The 26,589-nt window shown below is 36.1% G+C and overlaps 1 protein-coding gene across 1 annotated transcript in view; it reads left to right on the top strand.

Annotated features, from left to right (window-relative positions):
* RIMS2 (regulating synaptic membrane exocytosis 2) overlaps nt 1-26,589 on the top strand; it is a 339,727-nt gene that overhangs the window by 235,182 nt on the left and 77,956 nt on the right. Inside the window, exon 17 of the mRNA XM_064442256.1 lies at nt 10,182-10,282. Coding sequence (XP_064298326.1) covers nt 10,182-10,282 — 101 coding nt within the window. The remainder of the gene's footprint in view (nt 1-10,181; nt 10,283-26,589) is intronic.

Raw genomic sequence — 26,589 nt, 5'->3', positions numbered from 1 at the left:
AGCTAATATTCATCTTACTGCTTCTTTCTTTCTTTCTTCCTTCCTTCCTCCATGTGGGCACTCAGTATTTTTCAAAGGCTGCCAAAAAGTATGCACACCTTTGTATGAGGCAGCAAGGACAAATATCAGAGAGTACCCAGCAAACATCACTTTGGAAAAGGATCCACACACCATAAAAAAAAAAACCTGGTCATAACCCTAATCATTACTTTAATAAACATGCAAAATAGAACTTCCCAGCTTGCTTCAAGAGACCTTTGTCTTTACCAGCTGCACTGATCTATCCCCTAGTGATGAAGACCTGAGCTGACCCTGTCTGTCAATTTATGAAGCCCTGATTCTAGAGATTCTTCAGTTTTCTAGCTTAGATCACCACACCATCTTTACTAAGCTTTACTAAGCAGTGGCATGCATTCTGCAAATAATCCAAAGTAACATTGTTAACATGGTTTAAGCTTTGTGATAAAAATTTAATTTGTGCAAAATGTCCCTGGGTTTCAGTCTTTGTTTAGTATGTCAAGTTGGATGCCAAGAAGAAAAAAAAAACCAACAAAACCACCAAGCAATTCTCAAATAGAAAACAGGAATGCAAAGGCATGCTGCCCCACTAGGAAGCTGGTTAACTGAAATGGTCTTCATTCTAGTATACCCTTGTAAGGACAGTAATTGACATTTCAATCTCATTTAAGCAGTAATAAAAAACCATGTAAACCTTTTTAGTTGTTGTTGTTGCACATTTCTGTAGGTGTCAGCCTTATTCTTTTCATTCAGAATGTGATGTGGATCACAGAGTTCTTGGAAATGCCTTGCTCGCTGCAAAAATAACTTTTTTATATTTGCCGCACATTGCACAGATTCAGCCCTGGAGTGAAGTTCAGCAACCTGATATAACACATAACCTGATACTTTGCTAGACCTGTAGCAGTTAGGCAGTTATATTTTTCACACTGTAGACAGCCAGAAAGACAAAATTTAGAACTAATTTCTTAGAGGTAGAATTGGAATTGAAATAGGAAATAGGAGGAAATTTAGTCCTTTGAGAGAAAGAACTTTAACTGACAGGTTTTGATGTTCAAAGCAAATAACTTTTATATTTTGCTTTTAGGAGACAATCTTGTTTCCTTTGCCCTTTTTGATAAGAATATTGTTTCAGGATTTTTTTTTAGTATAAAGTTGATTTTCCCATATTCTCATAAATAGCATTTCAAGAGAAATCTCTAGTAAGAAGTTTGGCTAGCATTTTTAGAAGTACTTACCAAAAGTTAGGGTCCTATGTATACATTTGATTTTTAAAATAAAATGGTTTCTAATAATTTGCACTACTTTGAAAAATTAGGCTCAATTTTCAATAAAGCACTTAAGAAGCTAATTTATCGCCTCTATAAATGCAACTGCTAGTCATATTGCTGATTTTAAGTGTTGGCAAATATGAAAAATAGAAGCATAAAACATTTTATGTCATTGTCCTATCTTATGCCTAAACTCAGAGATGAAAAGTTCCATGTCTGTCTGTTGTAATAAGATACACATCCTCCAGTGTTGGAGGCTACAATTTCTTTCATTCAAAGCAAGGAAGTCTAGGCTTATTTTAGGCCCCAGCCTGAGCTGATGCAAACCTCTTTCTTGTGGATCCCAGGTGAAAGTACTATCTTGAACCAACCTGTTGAACTGATCCCTGTACAGCTAAAAATAATTGCAGGAAAGGCAGTTCAAGAGAGAACCAGGCTCTATCCTCAAGTTTGAGGCAGTCAGCTGTGAGAGAAGGAAGAAGCCCTGGGATGAATACTATTAAGCCTGGCATCTCCCACTTGTAAGATTATGTCTGCAGAGTCAAGCTCCCCATTAACCTCCCAAGGAAGTTAGCAATTTTTGAGTAAATGTTCAGTGCTGCCATCAGTATCCAAGGCTAGGGGGAAGTCTGATATCCTGCTTCTTCTGTGGAACTGTTATTCTGTTTGGACATGGGCGGAGATGGTCATGTTCTGCTCCAAGGGACTTGGGGTCCCTGCTCCATGGGACTTCTTGGGGTGAGGTGGGTGAAGCTGCCAGGGTACTTTGGCCATGGCATTCCCAGGTTGCCGTCAGAACAGCAGAGCTCATTGAATTAAGGCATTTCCAAGAAAATATAGCCGATCAAGGCCATTTTAGATCAGTTTTAGTTATTGTTAAGTCTGCGCTTGTGTGAGTCTCTTGATTAGAATTCTTTTCCATTCATTTTATCTTCCAGATATGTGTTAGATTGTTAGATATCTATTAGCTATATAAGTACCTGTTAGAAAGAATAGACCATTACAAGACCAGGGAGAGACGGCTGTGTCTACTATTTAATGAAATGTCAGTGGTCATTATAATAGCAGCGTCAGCTGTGATGGTGGAAGAAGGTTTTGAGAGAGGATCTTTCAGCATTTCAATCTCTCTATCCCTGTAGTTCATCTCTATATTTCATCAATATACTTCAATATATCTGCATTCTGATTAAGCTGAAAACATATAGGGTTTTTGTGTAACGTACAGAAATGTCTCCATCATGAAAGCATTGATTTTTTTCTCCAAATTGTTACATTCTGAAAAACTTAAGTTCTGAAACTGAGATAAGTTTATATACAAAGATACAGTATATGCTTTTTGCTTTGTAAACCAAAGTTAATTTAAGCAATGTAGAAAAACATGGACTAATGTGATGATATTGAATAAATCATGTAAGTAGAAATAGACAAAGATTTTTAGGAATGACTGGTGACTTTGTCACTTTATATTATTCAGTTTGAGACATTTAAAAATCATCTCATAGCGATTTATTGGTTTTCAGTATTTTCAAGACATTAAGGCTCTTTATAGCTTTTTTGATTTGAGCACCTAATAACTGGGGGAACCAAAAGCATTAAATACTTTAGTATCAAGATTCTGAACCTGCTCTGAATTCTTTTAAGAGGTGATGATTAGGCCCATAGCTGCTGTGAAGATCTTTGCTGTTGAGAAGTTAGCATTGTTTTATTTGTCAATGGACAATACCGATATTGTTCAGTTCTGCTTCTTCCCGCCCTAGTGAGATCTTTCTCAGTTCAATCTTATGTTTCTAGTACTTCTTCAGAGAGCTCTTCACAATACAACTGAAACCTCAGCTTGGAGAGTAGGATCCACTGTGCTCACCTTTCTTGTAGAAGTCTAAAGGATTTATGTATTATAGATATTTATAATAAATGTCATAGCATTTCAATTGCACTTTTAAAATTCAAAAATCTATATACCTTTTAAATATGGAGCAAGAACAAGTGAAAGTAGGATAGGTTTCAGGTTTCCCTTATTTTGACAATGTCTTTAAAGACTCATGGGTGAAAGACATCTAGACATATGCATGGATGGACTTTTAGGCATTTTAAAAAAGTAATTGTCCTATACAGTATTAGATTTCCGTATTAAGATGATATTTCAGGCAAAGTAAAGATTTCTTTTCACCATATGTGTGAAATAACTTAGAGATATCATTCTGTATGAGCTCAAACTCAAAGGTATTTTAATGACTTACTTCACTTTCATCTATTTTGCTTTATGTTGAATCGGTGGCATTGCTTCAGATTGTTTTCTGCTTTAGAAAGTAATGAAGCAGTAGAAGACAGTGTTATATTCATAGCCTTTATATTGGTGACAGCAATTTAAAAAAAATAAATTGAAAGCTTGAAAAGCAAACACAACTATCTCTGCTATTTCCCTAGCAATATCCACAACCCACATAGATAATATAGGCCATGCTACCCAAAGGCCACAGCAGAAGAATGCAAAAGGCCTTATTTTTCAACTGTGTACAATATGGGGCAGGAAAGGTTGAGGAATAGGAGAGGGTTCAAGAACCCATTTGGTATCCACTGATTTCCAAAAGTGTAGGCTTGTGACTTGCCATATCTCTTTTGCATTAATTTGCCTCACAGTTCCACTACGAATTGCCAGCAGAAGAACAACCTTGATCCCACACAGGATGGGATGCCAGATCCTATCAAAGTGTGCTGCATTATTTTTGCTCTCTGCAGGAGCATATTTTTCTTTCTTACACTTCTATCTTTCCCCAGTATGATTTCTTTTTAAGTATGACTTCATCCCCTGCTTTGATACCCATCTACAAAATAGTATTTCCTTAAAATGTAACAGCTCTTTTTCCCTCTTCAGTCTGCATACTATAAAGTATATCATAATTTTGTGCGCAACCCTCAATAACCAATAATTCTGGAAAAATATTTAATTCTGATAATACATGCTATTTTTGGTTTGTAGCTTGGGGGTTGTTGCTCCATATTCATGGGATTGTTTTAATTGAATATAACACCATTTTGGCTTACAGTAAGAAAAAGAAACAGAATCTGTTTAAAAGTTAATATATTTCTAATTAAAGTAAATTTCATTTGACTTAAAATTCTTTCACATTAATTACCAAACATGGATTTCAGAGTGCAGTGTTTATGGGCTGCCAAAATATTTGATAGGGATCCAGTGTATTTTCATTTCTTTGTGACAAAGGAATGCCCTGAGCCATTTACAACCTTTGATATGCATTCAGCATATTTGTTGGCATCAGTTAGCTGGATTTATGTGGATGAACTGGGTTCTGAGTATTGCTGTTAGTGTCTTTTGTTCTTCGTCTTTTTTTAACTCCAAGACAAGCTACAGTAATATCATTATTAAACCTTGTAACCTGTAGAAGCTATGAGAATTGATTAAACCAATGAAGATTTAAAGTAATTACTGAAAACCATTCTGACACATTGAATTTTTATGCTTGAACCATTAGACTAACATTGTGCGTGCACTGCATAAAACATACAGCACAAGCAAATTTTTTACTTTTATTTTTGTGTCATCCTATTCAATGAAACTGTAAAGGAACTATGTCTGACACCTGCCTTGCTCTGTTTTGTGTTGAGTGTGTTAATGATTCTGGAAGTGCACGAAATACCCATTGGTTCCCTCCAGTAAGTCTTCAATAAGAGTGCACAAATGGTTACACTAGCATGCAGTGAATATGCCGCTGGATGTAGAGCACCATACTTGGTTGGTTGACTAAACTCATCAAATTAAATTAATTTGGTGGGTTTTTTCAGTTTTCCTTTTTAATGCATGATTTATATTGCTTTTATTATTATTTCCGCATTTTCTCTCCCCCCCTTTTTGTTTTACATATTGCTTTCATTTGTTTATAGAAGAAAAGAAAGCAGATCCAGAAAATGGGGATACAGGTAGGGTAACTTATTCAAAGTATTTTCATGGTTTTGTCCTTAAGTTCTTTGATCTGTTATGTTTAAACAAATGTGTACCATAAAGTTGGATCACAATTTTAATTTCAAGATAGACACTAGGAAATTGAAACTAAGAAAGGGCTTTCCCAAATGTATTTCCTTTGCTTTAAGGGAGTCAAGTTAGGTTGACAAATGGGAAGAAAGAGACTGGAATCAGCTAAAGAAGGCTCTCATACACCTTAAGACTTCCATTCTGTCTTCCCCAATCCAGGCAGAGTGTGCTTGCCTGCACATTGCCTTTTTCCTCTCTATTACAGGTTTCTGAATTCCAAAATCTCAGTGTTTCTGTAGTCCCCTCGTCAGTAGCTTTCCCCCATGCCTGAGCTGCCATGCCTCCCAAATTTTGTATCCCTCTTGTCCCTGCTTACACAAAACTAAATCTGTCCTAATATTTTAAGAGAAGCTCCACTCTGCCTCTATAGGCTAGATTTCCCTTTTACTCTCGGTGCCCCAGAAGCCTCACTGTACAGCAAACTCTTGCTCCAAACACATCACCATTGCCAGCATCTCTAGTAGCTGGAATAGTGTAATAATTCCCACTGGAGATGGCAATGAAATAAAGAATGAAAGAACACAGCTCCCACCTGTTTTTACTTTTATTTTTAAATAGGTAGGTTTGCCTTAGGCTAAGCTGGGTGATAAGGCCATTTTGTTGTCCCTTTTGTCTGTGGTGTGGACCAGTCTCTCAAGTGAAGAGTCTTACCCTAGAGAGTAACCATTATTTGACCTGAAGAGCAAAGCTCCAGGCTGAATTGAATTATTACTTATCTCCTTGTAAAAATGTGACTCTATGGGCAGTTGAGGTCAGAAAAAGTTACGTATTAACCACACCACTGATTACAGCCCCTTAAACTTTTTATCATGAAACAAACACTGAGCTTTCAGTTACGAGGAAAGCTTTAATGGTGAACTAGATTAGTCTTATTTCAAGTTAGAACATGAAAATAATAGTTTGCATTCAAAGCTGGAGCAGTGATTCTACTGCCTGCCCTGAGTCCTGTTGTAGGAATTATACAGACGCCACCTAGACCATGTTAGGAATTATGTGGATGCCACCTCAGAAGGGCTCATCCCTATGTTCTGCTTTAATAAAAAAATCAGAGTTCCTTCTACTATGTTTAATATGCAATAATAGTTACAGCTCAAGCTGGGCATCTCTGAAGAGGTCAATTATTACAGGTTTTTATAGTCTCTGTAGGTCGTTTGATATCCTGATGGCACTTCTGCTCATCAAATTCTGTTAATAGCATCTGGGGCCTTCTCTTCTGATTTCCTCCCTCAGCCTCCAGGCACCCTTTTTTTCTGTGTCTTGAGACAATTCCTTATCTCTTGTTACAGAATATCCTGTAGTTAAAGTTTTACTTCCTTATCTACTGGTTACATTTCCATAGATAAAAACAAAGGTTAAAGTACAATTCATGTGGCCTAAGGCTTAATTTACTTTAGTCGCTGGTGCTAAGCTCTGGCACAAATCAGTCTCTCACTACACTCCTTGTGTGTCTAAGGGCAGGTTACAGGGTAGCTGTGCACAGTACTTGGGTGCCTTACTCTGGCATTTCAGGACCGTGCTTGCATTGTGGTTGTGCTGCTTTCCCTCAGCACACTCTCTTCTAAAAATACGGAGAATGGCTGGTATTGAATTTCCCCGTGCTGCTGAAAACCCCACTGAGCTAACCTTCAGGCCACGAGTTTTTTAACATTAGAGAGGTTTTCAAAATAAGCAAGACTCCAAGATGTTGCCTACAGTGTAATGAACCGGTTGTGTTTGGTGAGCAACATCAGGCTTTCTTCTTCCACCATTCTTCCTTAATTTTTTGTGCTCCTATGGTTGAAGTTTGACCGTGCCATTGACTGTTTCTGTTGGAGGCACAGCTACTGTCTAGAAGTAAAATTCTGTAAGGAAGTTAAGGAAGAAGTGTACAAATGAACTCACTTTTGCCTGGCCAAACTTTGTTTGCACATACTTTGTTACATCGTGATAGTACCTGAAAGTATATCAGAAGTAGCTTTAGCTGTTCTAGGGTCAGTCTCTATAGTCCTGAAAATGTGTTGTGCTGGGCAGTAGCTAAGGACCTCCATAACGTAAGGGCTCAGTCAACCTTGTGCTACCAGAGTGAAAGCTTATGGTCCTACATTTTCTTCATTAATGATAACTAGTAGTTAGATTCAGGTTAGTTCTGATTTGTCTGCACACACTCCAGGTACACCTTCTGATTACAGTGAAGTCCTTAGTATAGGACTGATGTTCAGCCTTGGTTACCGAAATCATATTAGGAGTTGAGCTTCCTAATGAACCCAGACAGTTACTGAACTACCTGGAAGTCCTTTCTGCTGCTGCTGAACCCCACACATAGGTTTCAGCTAAGTATAAATTTGCCAGCAGAAGTGGAGATGATGATAGCCCTGCATTTCTACCACTTAGTGTGTCATGAGTTCACGCTGGACCACGTGAATGAGAAGTGCCATGACATTCTCTCAACCTTTCCTACTCCCATCCAGACCACGCTGCTGCAGCTGGCTGTAGTTACATCGAGGTCAGCCTGCGGCAGCCAGTACCCCTGCGCACCCTTCCTGCACGTCAGCTCCATGTATAGTACAACCAAAGCTGATCTGCATTATGAACGTTCCATTGCCCTCTTTTTGTGTGTAACCGAATTCACTTACTTGTTAAAGGCAAAATAAATAGCAAGTTTCAAAAATAAAGAGCAAGTTAGATTTTCTTTTAGTAAGCTTTTATGGAAATTTATTTTTTTCCCCTAAATTATGCTGTCTTGTTTTTCTCTTGAGAATAAAATATGCCACAAATTTTCCTTATTTTGCTACAGAGGACTCACACGGAGGGCTTATGTGTTATACTTCATTTTCAACTGCATATTTCAGAGTGCTTAGTTTTGCAGACCATAAGCAATTGGAAATCTAACTTTCGCTTTGCCAAATGACCACAGATAAGAATGAATAATTTCACAGGTAATTGTGAAATTTCTAATTTATGCTCAAGAGGTGTTATTTCATCGCTTCGTATAATATCCTGAAATGTGGCAGAATATCTGGGGAAAAAGAACACATGTGATGATTTAATAAGAAAATTTCATAAGAAAATTTGAGATAATTTCCCTTTTGGTGAAAAACATCTCCTTTGTTAAATTACTTCTGTCTTGAAAAAAGAAAAATATAATTTTCCAGTTTTTGTTTTCAAGAGAGAAAATATATCTTTAGAGCTTTTAAAACTAGATCCTTAAAAATATCACTGCATCTTAATGATAAATTGGCAGGTATTGCTTTGGGGCCTATAATGGTTGTGGAAAATCGTGATAGGAAAAACTAGCTATATTTTATTTTAGGAATTTTCATCTGTTGCTGTCTTTTAAATTCTTTTCATTTTCTTTTTCCCTATAAAACACCATTTTTTCTTTTTCGTTCATTTTTGTTGATTTTCACTTCTCTTAAAAGTTTTGATGCAGGCTTTTCAATTCGTGTTGCCTGTAGAGAGAAAAGATCAGAAAGCCAAAAATAATCAGAAGCCAGAGCATTTATAGATAACAATACAGTTTAGTGTTATTCCCTTCCCTCTTCCTCTCACCCTTTTCCTTCCAGCAAAGTGCTGCAAGATTTAGGTAGCACACGTCATCTCTCTCACAGTATGTGCTGCTACCATTACTGTTGTGAAGAAAGAAAATACAAACCTCAGGGGCCCTGCAGAGGCTCTGTGCAAAGCCTCCATTTACTATTAGTTTACAACTTAAAACAGAGATTTAGAGTTTAAACTAGATTTATATAGTACACTGGAATCTAATATTCCCATCTCAGTTCCATAAATAAAAGTTCAGATTGTTCAATATATATAACGTACAGAAACTTCTATTTATGACATGTGGGATTCTGTAATTTTAATCCTAGACAACTTCTGAGTTAAAATTATGGAATGTTTAAGACAAATGTTAGTCTAAATGAATGCTTTTTAGCATTCAGTGAATAATGAATTACTCTTAATTTATACCATGTTAAAGTAGAAGAGAATCAAACTTGTCTGTATATAATAAATATTTTGTTTGAAAAACTTTTTTAAATTCTGGGCTGTTGTCTTCCTCTCATTTTTCTATTTCTCAGTCTTTCACATCAGCTTTGCCACTTACCTCCTTGTTATTTTACATAGTAAACTGTGGTGTTACAGTACCAGTTGGCTGAAACCAGCTCCCGCCCAGGTCATATCAAATCATGCCCAACCCATCCCTAACTGAGACTAATCATGTGTTTGGTCCAAGAAGAGTGAATCCTTAAATCATTCTTGAATTTGTGTGGCATTAGAATGTAATACAGTGATGCCAGTGGGTGGCTCTTTGACATTCCTTTATACATCTTTAAATTGTTTTTAGTGTAAGAATATGCTTAAATGGTAAACAGAAGCTCTGCCAGCCTGTGTTTCTTACCTGGTTATTAATTTGGTATAAAAATGCTGGTATCACACTATAACAAATGCAGAACAAGGATCTTCACCCAAAATAAGCAGGTTATCTTTGCATTCCTTTTTATTAAACTAAAGACACAGTTTCTCTTGAATATTTTTGAAATAGTAAAATACTATTCTGTGGAAACTTTCTGTTCCATTTACATTCGTTTGTTGCACAAAGTTGGTTTCATTTGAACTGTGTAGATAATACAACACTTATTAAGATTCTGCTGAAATACTTACTTATCATCTACTCTTTTCCTCCTCTTACAATTCTTTGTTTTTCTGCAAAACTGTAATTCAGAGACTAAAATTATACACACTGTAATTTAAGTAAATCAGATTTTATCTCTTTCTGTTAAAAATTCCATAAGCATAACTTTAAACTTGGAATTAAGGACTGCTTGTGTATTTATTTTCTTTTTTTCTTTTTTGTTTTAAATTAACAGGTGCAATGGATGTAGAAGAGAGGAATCGCCAAATGAAAATGAGCAAGTACAAACAGGTAGCAGGATCAGATTCCAGGCTGGAACAAGATTATCATTCTAAGGCAAGGGAGTTTTGTTTTGAAAAGCAACACAATATGCTAAACTAAAATATCCAATATCCTTTTAGAAGGTAATAGATTAGTGGGAGGTTGTTTCTTCAGCAAGAGTTTCTTGTGTGTCTATAATAAAATTACTGGAAACATGCAGCAAAACCCTTAACACAGAGTGTTCTTGATTACTACAATTTAAGAGGGATAACTTTTTTCAAATAAAAGTGGCATTGGAATGAACAATAGGGCCATGATTTAAAAGCTCAAAGAGAAGGAAAAAAGAGGTTTACTGAGTGACAGATGGAATGAGAGCTCTTAAAACCTGTTTATGGCTTTTATATAGTTGAACATAGGATTATCTTGTTCTACTGAAAAGTGGAAAACATAATGTTACTTAGTTTAATAGTGGCAGTTTAGCTTTTGGGAAAGTATTTTATACATCAGCATAAGCTTCCGCTCTAGCTGTGGCACTTTGCCAAAAATCTGAATCATTTCATAGTAGTATAACCCCAAACTTACTATCCAAAATTTCCTGCTATCTGGAACAGGGTCATGTCAAATACAGTGTGTTAATTAAAATACTCAAGGTATTTTCAATTTAAACTTCTATTATACAAAAATAATTTGGTGTCCTTTAAAAAACTTCATTAATTGAGGTCAGATCGTAAGTGGGAAACATAAGACTTCTGACCTATAAAAGCTGGCTGAGGAAGAGAAGTCTGTTTTAGACTTTTATTTCCAGGATGTGGTTCCTTGCTCCAAGGATTGGTGAAGTTGCTGTAAACTTAATTATTTAATATTTGAGGACAAGGAAATAATCAAATTTATTAAGTATCATTAGTTTTGCAGATAATGTAAACTAATATACTTGATATGATTACTTTACAGAATGTACATTTCAGTGTGGGAAAATAGAGAAAGAGCTTTAGCGAAGCCAATGACAAAATGGAAAACACTATTTATGAAAACAGAACTGACAAAATAAAAAGAAAACTGTGAAAATGGCTCAAAATAATTAAAAACTCCGTAGATGTGCTGCATAACTATTTGGGTATTTTACAAATATAGTTTTTACTACAGAAGGCATAGGAACTTTTATCAACATGTAGGAAGGGCATGGTGTACTGTCACGTTTAGATGCTTGTCTTATGTTGACACTTATGGCAAAATTATTTTCACGTGTGTCTATATTGTCAGCTTTGAAAGGTGTTACCTCTTAGAGATGAGCACAATGCTGTGAGCAGACCTTCTCGCAAGTGTTACGATTGTATGTACCACAGAAATATCACTTTATGTACTGCATGTATAACTAGTCTTATTCTGCTAATTTTCCTGCTCCCTCAATGCTTGACTGAAATTTGAGTCAGAAGTAGGACTGGTGTGGAGTAAAAAGAATAAATGGCCTCTCATGTGAAGGAGCTGGATAGAACATAACTACCTAAGGAAACATTTCCTAGCCTTGTTTTTCCATTTCACCCACACCATATTATTGGGCCTCACTACAGATCTTTTATCTTTTTTATTAAAACTTTACCTTCAGTATTATTGGAATGTATTCAAGAGGAAAAGTATAAATGGAATTATTTTATGAAAATGGTGATTTATTTATTGCACACATCAAACAAATTGTCTCCAGAAATAAACAGTTAATTTATTCTTCTGCCAAAGTGTAGTTTCAGTATTTGAAAAGTGAGTTATTTATTCTATCAATGAACTTGTGGAACTAGACACTGAATATTCACATATATGTATTAATTCAAAATGTATTCTTAAAATTGTGTAGTTTTAAAGCCATATGAGAAGCATAACTCTCATAAGCCATATGAGAGTTCCATCTTCACTTTTTTGCTACCACTGCTTCAGTTCCCCTTAATTAAGCGCATATATTACCTAGAGATGGAAGATGAGTAAGTACAATTTATCTACCTGGTTTCTACAAAAATTCTTCTGGAAGCATGAACTGAAACACAAATGTCAAATGCTGACTGAAATCTCATGTTCTGTGTACAATCCAGTGACTTTGATTTTTTAAATCTGTCACCTGGCACAAGCAGGCAGTCAGGCGTGCCATGCCTGCAAAAAATGTCAGTAACTAGGCATTAAGCAACATTCAGGAAAGCTAGTACATGGAATTTTCTTTTACATTTCTGTTCTATTTCTTTTTTTAAATTGAAGTCAACAGCAACTCATGATGTGTCCCTCATGATTACTTTGAGTTGAGAAAAATATCCTTCCTTGCTGAGAAAACTGTAACAGCAGAAGTTGTATTAAATATTAAAATATTAAAATAGGCATCCTGTATTATACCTTTCTAATTTTTTTCTATGTCTGGAAGTCAATACTAGAGGCTTTATAGGAAGGTACGTACACGTCTATGGTGCATAGTCATACATTAAGAAGCTTGTGGGAAAAGTTTACTTCCAGGCGTCTGTGTTCTTAGAAGCTGCTGAAATATGAAATTTATTTTCCCTTAGATTTTTTCCTAATGATTGATAAAATTGCAGATTGCATTTTTAATATTGATATACATGCCTCATTATTTTTGGAAAACTAAGTATTCTGCTTCCATAATATTTTGTATACCTCAGTTTGTCAGGTAATATATGAAAGAGTTATTTTCTTAAATGCAAAAGTTGCTTAAGTTTGGTTTCAGCACAGACATAAGGAAAGCAAGCCATATATTTGATTTTCATATAAGCATGTCAGAAATAAGGAGACATGAGAGGAAAAACAGTGTGGGCATTAAGGATTACTTAAAGTATTTCTGGTATTAGAACAGCTATTTATTACTGAATATTGAGTACTAGCAGAATTGTACTAAATAGGATACATATTGAAGTCTGAATTGCAGTGCTGGTAGAAGCTGACGTGCAGTTCTGGTGCTACAGAAAAAAAGCACATTAGCACAACAGTGTTCCACCAGAGGAAAAAAATAGCCATTTACCATGCTGTGGCTCTGCAACACTAGCCTGATTTATGTAATTTTCCTCAAGAATCTTTCTAGGACTAGTTTATTGTCTTGCATAAAAACTAAGCTTCCCAGTTCTGAAGTGTTTAAGCAAAATGCCCTATGAAGAGGGGAGGGCCAAGATGGAAGCCCAGAGAAGCTGAGTGAGCAGTATCCTAGATTTGCTTTGAACCCATTTGGTTGATCTGACTTCTGAAGTCAATACCCAAACTACCTCTTAAAACCTCTCTGAAACTCTCTGCCTTGCTTCTTGCTTGGCGCTGCTGCCATTAGCTCTTCTGGCAAACAAATCGATAGCACCGTGCTTAGTGAGTAAGTCCTTGCCCTGGCCATTCACACCACTGTTCAGATTCCCTGCTGACAAACCAAGGATAAAAAGTGCGACGAATTGTGCCATTCCTCTCTCCTTGCCCCCATGGCTGGAGCCTGCCCAGCAGACTGACTGTGGAGGGTTGAAAAGCTTTGTTGTTACTGAGAAAAAAGGGAGAAGATACATCCTGTACGTAGAGCAGTCAATGTGAAATCAATGCAGAATCAGAGAATTCCATCAACTCAGGCCATACTAGCCTGAGTATGTACTACTCAAAAGGCTCTAAGTAACTAAAAGTGTTGAATGCCAAACTAAAGGGGGCTGGATTTATGTAGGATTTAGAACAGTGGAAAAAGACTGTTTTCTTTAGGAACAAAGGTAAAACAGAGACTGGCAACTAGCTGACACATTTAAACCTCAAAGTATCATGAAGTTCTTTTTATTTGTTTTATTAGGAGAAAATAATGACCTACAAAAAGGCGGAGAAATCCAGTCATAGAATATAGCAATGAGTAATAGTCAGTAATGTAGTAGTTAGGCATATAGTATATTAGAGCAAAAAGGAACAAAGCTGGGGTAAAAGATCAGATAAAAACTGAAATTTTTGTGGAACTCGTGACTAGATTATTTAACCAAATGTAGAAAAGAGCGTACCAAATAGAGAATAATACAGAACACCAAAGAGGACTTTCCAATTCCACCTTTAATGATTCATATTAATCGTAAGATTGAAATCTTATATTTGTAAGACACTACGCATCATAAATATATGAGCATAATTCTCTGTGTTTGGTGTAGGAGACTAGTAATATTAGGCCTACTAGCACGCTACTTTGCAATCTTCTAACCTGTTAGCAAGACCAAGACAAATTAAGCTGTGGAAAAAAAAGAGTTAAGCATGCACTCAGTTTATTTAAATAATACAGATGCAGCTGAAATGCCCTTGGAGCATGCAGACACTGAAAAGCTGCAGTTCTTCAGACTGAGGCACTTTGATTCAGCAACGAATCAAGTACCACCTTATGGGTTACCTGTGTGACAGAATGTGCAAAAGGCAAGAACTGTAACACTGGAGGTGGAAGAGGTTGAGTTTGAATACATCAGAAGCAGATCTCCTTAACTCTCAGTCTTGTCACAATGTGCAAAAGTGTCCAAGAACTGCCTTTTTCCTCTGAAACCTGCAGTGAGTAGGTGTGTCATTGGTACAGGTACATGTGTATCTTTTGACCCATGTTGTTGATTCAAACGTTTGATCTAATGCCCTTGTCTCCTCCTTAAAAATCAAAACAGCAGTACACAGAGCAGCAAAGATAGCTAGCAGGAACACATCACTTTTCTTCTTGAAACCCATGTGGAGGAGGAGGTGAACAAACATCCAAGCAAACAGGTTGATGAGACCTTTGATATTCTTACTGTATATAAGCTGTAGTTCATTTATATTGGGTTTGAATTGGCAATTGCTTTTGAAAATTTAAGCTTAGAGTTCGGGAGTTCTGGGAAGATCATGATATTCCCAGTCCTGATTTGATAATTTATAACAATTATGAATATGCCTCTTTGACTCTATAATTGTTTCTTTCTCTTCTGTTATTAAGGATGTAATTAGAAATAGTCAAAACATCGAATAAAAAATGGAGGCTAAGTTAGATGTCCATATTCCCTCAAAACAGTGCAGAAACTGGAAATCTGTTTTGTATACATTTCTTTATAACATATCAGTTTAAATTTTAAAATTTTAGATATCTGGATAAAACTTGGAAAGATGAAATAATTAGAATGGAGCTATGCTAAAGAATAACTAAGGCGGCAAAAATTAACAGAGATAATACCACATGGAAATATTCCATGCAATTAATTTCTATAAAATTCATGTAAAACTAAGGGCGTAACCAGCAGAATTTGATGGGCTTATAAATGAGAATAGCTGTGCACAGTTTTATAGGCTCCCTTCATCTTCCCCTTCCCCACCTCCACACCAATAAGTTTTTTACTTCAGGAAATAACCCAAACACCAACCAGGCTGAGAAAGAATTTTCTGTATGAAGGAGCTCTTTAGTTATTGCCTGTTCCATGTCTTGTGGGCTTTCCTACAGACAAGTCAGCAATTTTATTTCTGGACAAGCAACTCAATAGCTAAACCAGCTGTCTGGTCTGGAAGGACAGGTCCTGTGACTCTCAAAAGGCTGACAGCACTTAGGTTACCTAATCAGTCATGCTCATTTTTGATATGTAAGGAATTTGACTACTCAATGGCGGAGAGAATCACTCTGGCCCATCGTGGTGATAGCATTTATATTTTCAATTAAGTATTTTATTGTATTTCTAATATAAAAATTTTGTGGAATAAATTGCTGATGTTGCAGTTCTGGTTCCTATAAATACAGGATTTAAAGTTAAATTATAAGACAAAATGTAGCTAGATTAAGTAAATTCAGAATTCTAGATTTGAGCACTATATGCACGGTAATATAGAAAACATCTCTCACTTCTGTTTTTATCAAGCTGTATTTTGCTGATGGGTTAAAAATAATTTAGTGACTTTGAATGCAGATGAGGATTGGTGTGATTTCTAGTATTTTATTCTTTAGTCAATGATATGCAAACTCAGAAAAGATTTCTGTTGCTGTCATTTTTCTTTTTCATATAATTCAAGCTCTCTTTTAATTTACTTTGGGTTTGAAGCTTTTCTAATTTATTTGTTAAACTTGAGTATCCGTGTCTCTATTAGAGACTTAGGGTATTCTTAAATGCAGTACTATGGTTAACACAACTACTGCATTCACATATCGTGATTATGGCTGAAATATAAAATCTGAAAGTAGACTGATACTGTCTGTCTTTATCTGTCAGCAGGTACAGTCCGTTGTCAGCTGTTTTCTTAGTTTTTGTGTAATCTTCTATTGCTAATCATATAACTAGAAAGCAGAGGTTAAATACATTATATAATGTTGTTAAAGTACCTTATAATTTTGCAATGGATCTCAAAGAGAAAAAATGACTCCCCAAAATAAAAAATAAAATCATCAGGCTATTTTGGCTCTGAATATTCATTAGTTATTGGAGTTTATTGAAAACAAAATTAATTCAATAGCAGAAAACTATGTTTTTCTGTTTAAAAAAAAAAAAAACAACCCACAAAAAATACTAAGTGTAACAGAAAGTCTGGAGTTTTACTCTCCTGGCAATGAGTTAAAGTCTTTTGCAAATATCAAATGTCTTCCAGAAAAACAAATATCGAAAACATATATATCAAATATACATAAAAATGTATATAAAAAGATTTCTATCAGAGCCAGATTCAATTAAGAAATTGTAGCCATTGCGTTAATAATCATATTTTAAAACCACCTGGGTGCTCTTTGGACCAATCTCCAGCCAATTTATCTCAAATCCTTTTATCCTTTCTGTAATAGAAGAACTTTTCCTTTCAGCACTGCTTTGTATAGACATGCGAATTGCTAAACCATTAGACTATTTTGGTTCAGAGTGGCGTGGCCGCCTTCTCATAGTAAACTCAATTATTTCGGTTTACAGTTCCTACATGAATTTAAGCTGTAAAGTTCCAAGATGCTGTTGAACAATTAATGTATAAAATAGCATGACTGTGCTTGAATTATTTATCTAAGATGTACTAAAACTGATGTTATGATGATAATAAGTGAGAAAATCTATGGGAAACAAAAAAGAAAATTAACTGGGAAATATGTACGAAATATCTGGATGCCAAAGTGTGACATTCAAAAATAGACAATATATGAAGTTAATTGAATTGCTGCAACAGTCAGGGAGCTCCAAAAAAATGAGAATAATAATGTATGATAGCACGTATCACACCAGACTGCAGCTTGTACTGCTTAATCCTGTGCTGGGCAGAATAGGCGCAAAAAGGACATTATTCACATTTGAAAGATAAGGGTAGAGCAGTGGCTTCAGCTAGATGGAAACATTTTTGCTAGATCAATTTGCTAGGCTATTGACCTTGAAAAAACAAGGAAAGCATGGCACACAAGTAGAAAGGATAGACCTGAAGTTCCCGTGCAGTGCTTGCATGAAGCTTGCTTAAACATGTAGGATTTGAGATGAAGAAGCAGGACCTTTGTCCATCTGCTTCACAGGAGGTGGTTCAGAGGCCACCGAGCACTGTCAGAGGCAGGAGAGCTGGCTGGCCCCTCACCTCGCACACCTCCTGCCCTGCGCGGCCCTCCCGTACCGCAGCAGCCTGAGAAGGTACTGCTGGGACGGCCACCGGAGAGCTGCTCCCGGTGGTTCAGCTGGGCATACGAGCGAGTATTCACCCAGAATTCATTGTTATCATTTGTAATTCTGACCGTAACAATGAGGCCTGTGGTTTTAGCAGCGTGGATGTTTTCTTCGGTTTGGTCACTGGGAGGGTTTCTCTTTATTAAATGGGTTGATTTTCTTTGACAGCAGCCCCAAAGTTATCAGTGGAAATTTTGCCAGTTTATCAACCTTTTTCCAAACAACAGATTTGTGGTTTTGAGGAATTTTTGCCATTTGTCATGAAAGGAAAAAGCTACGTGTCTCTATCAGATTTCCCCAAGGCAATACATTTCTTTGATTCTTTTCTTTTTGAAGTATCTTACCTACATAATCTCTTGCAGTTAATTTTAGGGAATATAACTGGGACTTCAAGCATCCATATGGCAAGTAGTATATATGAAAGATTTGGATGGATATGTGACACACCACCATTATTCTGTAAAAACTGGTTCTGCTCAATGGAGCTAATCGAAGTAGGGTCAGGGCCTTGGAATCTCAGCATATGGAGGTCTTTCCTTTGTAAAGCCTGAATGCCTTCAGCAACACTTCTAGTGAGAAAACTCTACTAAAACATGAAATTAACTCTGTGGCCCTTCTAGCCTATGGTATTTCTGACTCATTTGTTGGAAGTAAAGTCTTTGCTTACAAGAATTAATATTGATTTATTGCTAGGCGATAGAATATTTTCTTTAGTAACACATTAGAAGGAATATTATCCTCCTCCTGCAGATGGCAATAACTGTTCTTCCAGACATTTCACTGACAGTCTGGAGTCAGTGAATAAAAACAGGAAATAACGAGGAAAAGAAAAAGTTAAAAAGTTCTGAAAGTTTCATCCTTACTTCTGAACCCAAAAGTATTCATTTTTGTAATACAAAAAGTAGAATAGTTAAATTATTGCAGCAAACTTATTCAACTAGTAGTATTTCAAGATAGTAGAGAAATTTTAGACAAAGTTATAAAATAAATTTAGTCTGCATAAACAAAACTTCCCCCCCCCAAAAAAAAAAAAAGTATCTTGTCCTAAATCTTTGCCTTGAATATATATATATTTTTTCATCTAATAACCTTAAGTATTATGCTGAAAAGAAGTTTGGAAATTGTATTTCTTCCAGAGCCACTTTATGTTAGGGAAAACAATTCATCTGTCATACAGCCAAACATGCACAATTTTATAATAAAGTTCAACTTGTGCTATCACAGTAAAATTTATCTGATACATCTTTTTTCTTCAAACTATGTAAAATCTTTAAAAGGTATTATATTCGTTTCCCCATATAGAGTATCTTAGAATCATTACATTTCAGAGAACCAGGATGCATCATCCTGCTTCTGTTCTTTCCAGTGTCACATGCCATCAGGTAAAAAATGTTTCCAGTGATTTGCATACTTCAGTTTAATCTGAAGCAACTAGCTAATTAATAATATCTGCACGTTACTTAGTTTGAATATGATTTTCTAAAAACAAAATTCAAAACACTGTGACATGGTTTTCTGTATCTAAGAGACAGTAACGTAAATTCACTTCTCATAAACAGGTTGACTTGCAGTTTCAAGAATCGTTAAGAAGTAACATTGGTGTTTTTTAGGGTGCAGTCAGAAATGTTTCCTTTCCCACTTCTAAGCTAGTTTCTAGTAACATAAATTTAGGAAATGCAATGCTAATCCTATGCTAAGGAAACATCTGTAAAATGAAAATAACTTCAAGGGTTCTAATAATTCATAGACATTAAAGATCTTCAAAAATGTTCACAGAAGTTTTTGACTCCAGAATAGTTCCAATATAGATAGCTGTTTTGTGAAATGATCTAATTTCTCATACAGTTTCAACTGAGTTATTTTTTGTTTCTTTTCTGAAAATGTTACATATCCTACTGTTAAAGTGTTTTATGTGGTGACATTGAAGCTGTACGTAATGTTAATAGGTGTTGCACATTTTCTGTAAAAGTGAATTCAAATTAACCTTACAAGCAAGCAGAGGTAAATTATTATGGTATTTACAATTCAATATGACAGACATAAGTAATATATGTTTTCTAACTACTCCCTTTTTGCAAACCGAAGCATAATGACTACAGAGAAACAGAGAGGGTTCAGTTTTTCTATTCCCAGGAGCAGTTTGCATGCTCAGGATCTCCCGGCAGCCTTTTTTCCCCTAGTTCCAATATAACAAGGGTAAAGCTGCTGAGAAAATACATTTTAGGGAAAAGTAATGTTTTCTAAGCAGTTTAACTTGCCTATGGAGGGATAAGGAGATGGTGTTATCTACATCTTGCAGATTTGTTTCTCCTTTAGCTAGACATGAATCAGCAGAAAATTTGTAGACAAATTATCAGCTGAGCTCATATATTTCTTATTGTACAGGGATTTTCCAAGATGTATCCTAATAATCAGTGAACACAAGAGATTAAAAAAAAAAGCCTCAAATTATGCTTGATTTTGGAGGCTACGCTCTGATGTCTATGGATTTAAGGACATATGAAGTAGAATCATACAAAGATATATTTATATTCTGTTCTTGGGCAATTGTGTTACTCATGGTCCTTAGGCACTTCCGCTTACAGGAATAAGCACTCACCAGATGGCCCATGTGTCAAGCCAGCTGTTCTCTTCAGCATGAATTCCTTTGAAGGTGCTGTGTCCCAGGACAATTTTGGTGAAAGACATATTTAAATGTTACATAGAATAAGTAGGATTAAGGGGGAAGATCATATCTATCTCTGTTCTCAAACCATCAGGTATGCTGAAATATCTTACAGGCTTTTGGAGTGAAATAAAGTGCAATGAAACAGAAATTCTGTGATATGAAAAGATGGTTGCCTTTCCATATTTTTTATTTTGTTTTGTTTTTATGAGAGACCCAAGGACTAAAAACAAATGGTGGAAATGTAGTTTAAAATCCAGGTCAAATGAGAACCCTTTAAAATGTGTATTGTTTGACTTCCTAGCTTGCATTTGCAAAGTAACATCTCAAAGAAGCCCAAAGTAGGTAGAACAATCAGAGACAAAACAGGGTTTCTTAAAACAGAAATCCTGCTTTGTTACTCTTTTTAAAAAATAAGCTCTTGCCTGGATGGCAGGACTGTATGAAGTGAAACAGATTTTGAGTGCAGTGGTGGCAGAAATGGCATGTGAACCACTTGAGGAACAGAAACAAATGCAGGAAGCACACTTTGATTTTGTTTATCCAAACTAAGTAGGTTTCACTAAAGTTAGAAGACCAGAAAGAACCAGAAACAAAATTAAAAGTTATCACTGAAACTGAAACAATTGAACAAGTGAGTTAACTGTAGGCAGGCTCACCAGTTTGTCCTAACAAACATGCTGGAGTTCACCAGGAGATAAAGCACCGGAGATACCATTAAATGCAATTGCACAGTAGATTGTAAAGCCCTGGACACCTGCATTTTTGTAATCACCCTGATTTGAACAGCTCAGATTTTCTACAGTGAACGGTGTCCATGATGATGCATCTTCAGGAGACTTCACGCAGTGTTATGGGATGCTAAAGGATTGTGATCTCTAGTTTAAATAGATTTTCTTCCTTCTGTATAAGACGGACAAAAAATTAATGCATGGCAGTTAAAAAGATGCTGGGAAGTTTGAGATCTACGTCAAGGGTTTATTAACCACCATCACAAAGCCAGACTGTGGATCTGTTTCTCTAAAGTGAAACTTGGTGACTGACTCTGCCCTGTTTTAAATAGCTGTTAAAAACCAGGAGAAGGTCAGCAGTATGAAAGGGAATTTGGATAGCAAATATTTCAATAAATCTTAGAAAGAACTTTGTTTTACTTTCCATTTTTCTTGCTTTTCTGAATTATTTTCATGCCAGAAAAGGGGGACTGGTTGTTGGACATCCTTCCATCCTTAATTCTTATTAAAGGGTTCTTCTTTTGAAGCTCTTATTTATTTACTTTCATATTATGTAGACTCATATTTCTTCAAGATCTTTGCTTTTGTTCAAAAATTGTTGGGAATATTCTGGCTACATGAGAGCATTCTATGCTTCGCCTATAACTTGTTAAGGCATGTTGGAATCATCAGGTCTTGTAACAAGGTGAAGTCCATCCACAGGACACATGAGATGTTCTATTCATTCCAACTAATATAGTAAATTATAGCTGTTTCACCCTAGCTGTATGCTACACCAGATCTCTCTTCTACCTCATTTATTGTCAGAATCAGCTAGAACCATGGAAAAGATCATATTCAGACTATGAAAACTCTTCTTAAAAATCTCAGTTACTTTCCTTGATAGATAATAGAACTTAGTTATCTTCATTTTTTAAGTAGATGTCTAGTTATATAATATATGAGGCATACTATGGTAGGACACAGGCCAGTGGTGGTATCCTCTTGTTATAATGAAATGTCGTGTTGCAGAGTCCTCTTCCAATGGCTTGAAGATTTGGAGTAGAAGCTCTCTCTATGAGTAGTGGCTTTGAGGTGGCTTTTGATGAAGTATTCTGAGATATGTGCTTGACCATTATAAACCTTATATTTTCACTCTGGTGTGTAACACATCTTAGATTGCCTTTTAAGAATTTTTTGAGGTGATGCTTAGAATTGTTCCTCTGTTGTTTTACTTGTCTTTTACTTTACCTTAAACAACAGGTTTTTACCCACTGTGTTTTTCACAGGAGAGATGGGATTTTAAATAGTGTCTTTGTGATTTTAAATAGTCTTTGGAATAATGTGGTACCTTTATATACTCCGGCAGAAAACTTGCGGTGCTCTCTCCTTTCAAAATTTGTAAAATACGGTACTTACTTAAAGTAAGGTTAAATAAAAACACTTAGTTACCTAGACTGGATGAAGCTGTCTTTGTGAACTAATTCTGCCTCAGTAATGCAGAATGCCTCAGTAATTTCAGAATGGATATCAGTGCAGCTGAAATTAGAGGTTTTCTTGATCTTCCAAAAGCCATATTATATGAAAAAGAACATCAGAACAAAAGACTACTTGGTGTTTTGAAACTGACTGCAGAAACATATTTTTTGTAGGAAAAGAAACTTGTTGACAAGCTAATTCTCAAGCTTACTAGAAGAGCCAAATAATTCATAAAAGCTGCCTTACTGGTTTCTACCTCACCAAATATTTTCAGGTCCTGTTAAATTCTCCCTGATGTAATCCCAGAATATTTTCTAGTGCTCTCATATATTTATTTCATATTGTACACTTAGGGAGTGCTTAAAAAATTGTACCATATGCCAACATATGTGAAGCAGATGATTTTTTTGTCTTTTGATTTGGCTTGCCTCCAGACTACCTCCCTCTAGATTTCCGTCACTTCTCCATGCAGGACAAGCCCAGCTTCCCCAGCCTTTCCTCACAGGCCAAACAGCCATCTCGGTGGCTCTCCAATAAACTCATCCTAGTTTATGAATGTCATTGTTGTACTTTGGGTCTCAAAACTGGATACAATATTCTAGATGTGGTCTACTGAGTGCTGAGTAAAGGGTAATAGTCACTCCCCGTGATGTACTGGTTATGTTCCAGTCAACAAAACCAAGGTTGTCTTTCTTTGCTGTCAGGGCCCACTGCTGACTTGCTTGATCTTTTTAATTGTTCAGTTTTCATTTACTAACTTAGCAGTAGGATGCTGTTTGCAACATGGCTTAGTACCGTAGTGAAATCAGGTTTTAGAAACTCCTTTGTAAGACTGTATATGTGAGCACTGGTTAGTGAAATCAATAAATAGATGGCACCAAAAAACTAGGGGAAAGATGTGAGAACTTTTGAAGTAGGTTTTTTCATATCTTCAAAAGAAATACGGATGTTCCTTTTCACCAACATGTTTCAATTGGTGGCCTAACTTCATTGAATTAGGATGTTTAGAAGGTGGGTTTTGCAAATCAGGTTCCAGTCAGTAATTTTTATTCAAGGTAGAAGTAGATTGGGATGTTCTGAATAATGGGAAAAAATTATGTTGGATAAGGAATGGGAAAGCAATACATCTTCAAGGAACCACTGTACATCCAGCTAGATTTACTTGTTCAGGCACCATACTGCTCAGACATAGCAACACCATGTGTAGCTCTCTCTTTTGTGCTAATGCAAGACAAGAATGCCAGGAGAGGCACAGTAGGGCCAGGGTCAGGAGATCAAGGGGTGCTTAATGCAGAGCAAGGACTGGCTGAAGGGAGAACAGAGTTGGAACAGTACCAGTGGGACTCATCAGAAGCAAAATACAAGAAAGCAGGATCCAAGAATTAGGAATAAAAAGGAGGAAGATAGGATAGGATCCAGGACTACAAAGCAGAATTCAGGATCAGCAGCCAAGAATGAGTGAGCTAGAACTGGTAGCAGCTCCATATTGAGAAGTCCAAGGAGCTTATTATATACCTAATAGCAGAGCAGTGCAAGAATTAATCTCCCTGATCAGTCCTTAAATCTCCTAAGGCACTGATGGATGCCAAGTACAGCTGATAGCTAACACAGGGCTGACAGAGGCTGACCTGGCTAGCTGTACCTCATTTGCCTTCATGGAGCCTGGCAGGAGTGACACATGTAAGCACAGATTACTGAATTGGCTGAGTATGAATTACATGCAAGGGCAGATTCATCATAGCCTTCATCTTGGGTTTGTGTGTATGCAAGCTATGGACAAACATATTCTCTCTACGTATTCATTTGTGTATGGTATTTTGTAAAAAATACTTAGAATCTTTTGCTTTATATAAATATAATGCTATTGTTGCGAATAATAGTAAGTACTCAGTTTTACTTTTAATGGCAGACTTCATTAGGCAGTCATTAACAAAGGTTTTAGAAAGAATCAACAAATCCAATAGCATTCATTCAAATGATGTGTGGTAACTAAAATTTGCAATGCCTTTAGAGGCTGTGAACTTGCACCAAAAGCTACAGTTGAAATTACAGAACATTTCACACAATTGCTGTGCTCTGGCTGCTTGAGAGCTTTTGTCAGTGAGGCAAAGAACTATTGAAACAGTCCAGAATGGTTCGCTAATCTTCTTGTAGTGGCACAATGGACAATTGTCTGAAACATCTTCCCAACCTTTTGATCAGTAAAAACATTGACCAGATTTGCATGTTCCTGTGTAAATGCTAGCAAATAAAATCTGTTGAGTAGACTATAAGAAAGAAAAAATCAAAGATAATAAAAGAGAAAGGCAGTTGGAAATCACTGACAATTTCAGTTGCCTAGACAACTGCATGACTGTATAGTCCAAGATGGAAGACTGGTAACAATAGATTAAAGCAATATGAAACACTTTAAAACTCCCTTTAGAGTCAAAGTTTCTGCCGAGAAATAAGTGTCAGAGCAGTTGTAGCTCTATGTGGCCTGTCAGTCATATAGTAGTAGTTCACTAAGAGGTCAAAACGTTTGCAAAGGTTGTGGTGTTAGGAAGCAGAGCAGGTATTTGTTTTTCAGCTTTAATAATCTTGAATTTGTCACTACAGGAAAGTGACCTATTGCAGTTACAAGGTATTGGCACGCACACCTGTCACTTCTTTAGGCTCTCCAGCTGATTAGTAGTTGCTTAGTTTTAGAAGCTTTAAAACTTGTTTGATAGAATCTTTATTAATGAAATTTATCCCATTCTTCAACACAGCGAAATAGGACAAAATCATCTTACTATTAAAAATACAAAAGCGACTTTTAATCAACCCCTCTGATTGCAGCAGACTTCCTATTTTTAAACAGCTTGAAGAGGCTGGGTACTCTTACTGCTTTTTGGGTCATGAAGTCCAGAATGCTGCCTATATAATATGGGTCTTGATTGGGTTAGGAATGAAAATTTAACCTTATTCCAATAAAAAAGACAGATATTTCCAGCATGGGCAAAGTCAGGAGACAATTCTCCTACTGTGCAGCTGTTATTTAAAAAATAAGAAAGAAAAAATTTTACAAAGGAACAGTATTTAACTAACCTGCGTAGTATGCAGGTATGCTTCACCAAAGCCTGGACCTTCTGATTGTCCAAGCCAGGGGATCTACAACTGCTCTGATACTTATTTCTCAAAAGAGAACCTTTGAGGCAGAGAGCAAAGGAGCATTTCAGAAAATGCCTTATATAGAATTGCAATTTAAGAAAAAATGTAAACCTGAAATGCCAGCGTGGCTTCTGTCAGACAAGCAGTATATTTTCTGTTGTCTTCTGTGCTGCAGTTACTGAAACACTAACATGCAATACACTTACTATGATAATCCATTTCCTAAAGAAATTGCCAGATATAAGGTCAAAAGTGGACTTTAGCAGCAGAATAAGGAGCAATTCGGAGCTGAGTTAATGGATGAGTATGAGGTATCTGAGCTTTGTCCAGCAAGAAAGACAGTTTAGCTTCAGTTTCTAGATGTTATTGGGTGAACAGCTAGCAGATGTTGAGACTGTAACTCAGACAATGTGTAAATAAAATTTTTAAAAACAAAGACTGTATATCAAGACATTCATATCTAATGAAAGGATCAATTAACTTTCCCAATTTCAAATCTAAAGCATCCTGAAATAGCAAGGGTCAAATAATATTTCTGTGACAGCTGGCCCAATTGAAAACACTTGATGGGATGTACCTTTACATGCAACTGAGAAAAAAGAGACAAGGTAATGATCTGATGATCTTTTTTTCATTATATTTCTGAAATGATTTACCTTTAGGTTGCTTTACTTGCCATAGTAATTCTCAATCTTCACCATACATCACTAGATTATTACTATTGCACTAGCTTAAAATAATACAATAAGGTTGTTTTATTTATGAAAAAGTTTCACTGTTATATACAACACATTG

Source organism: Phalacrocorax carbo, chromosome 2, assembly GCF_963921805.1.
Source record: "Phalacrocorax carbo chromosome 2, bPhaCar2.1, whole genome shotgun sequence".
Lineage (NCBI taxonomy): Eukaryota > Metazoa > Chordata > Aves > Suliformes > Phalacrocoracidae > Phalacrocorax > Phalacrocorax carbo.
This window is presented reverse-complemented; position numbering and strand designations above follow the sequence as displayed.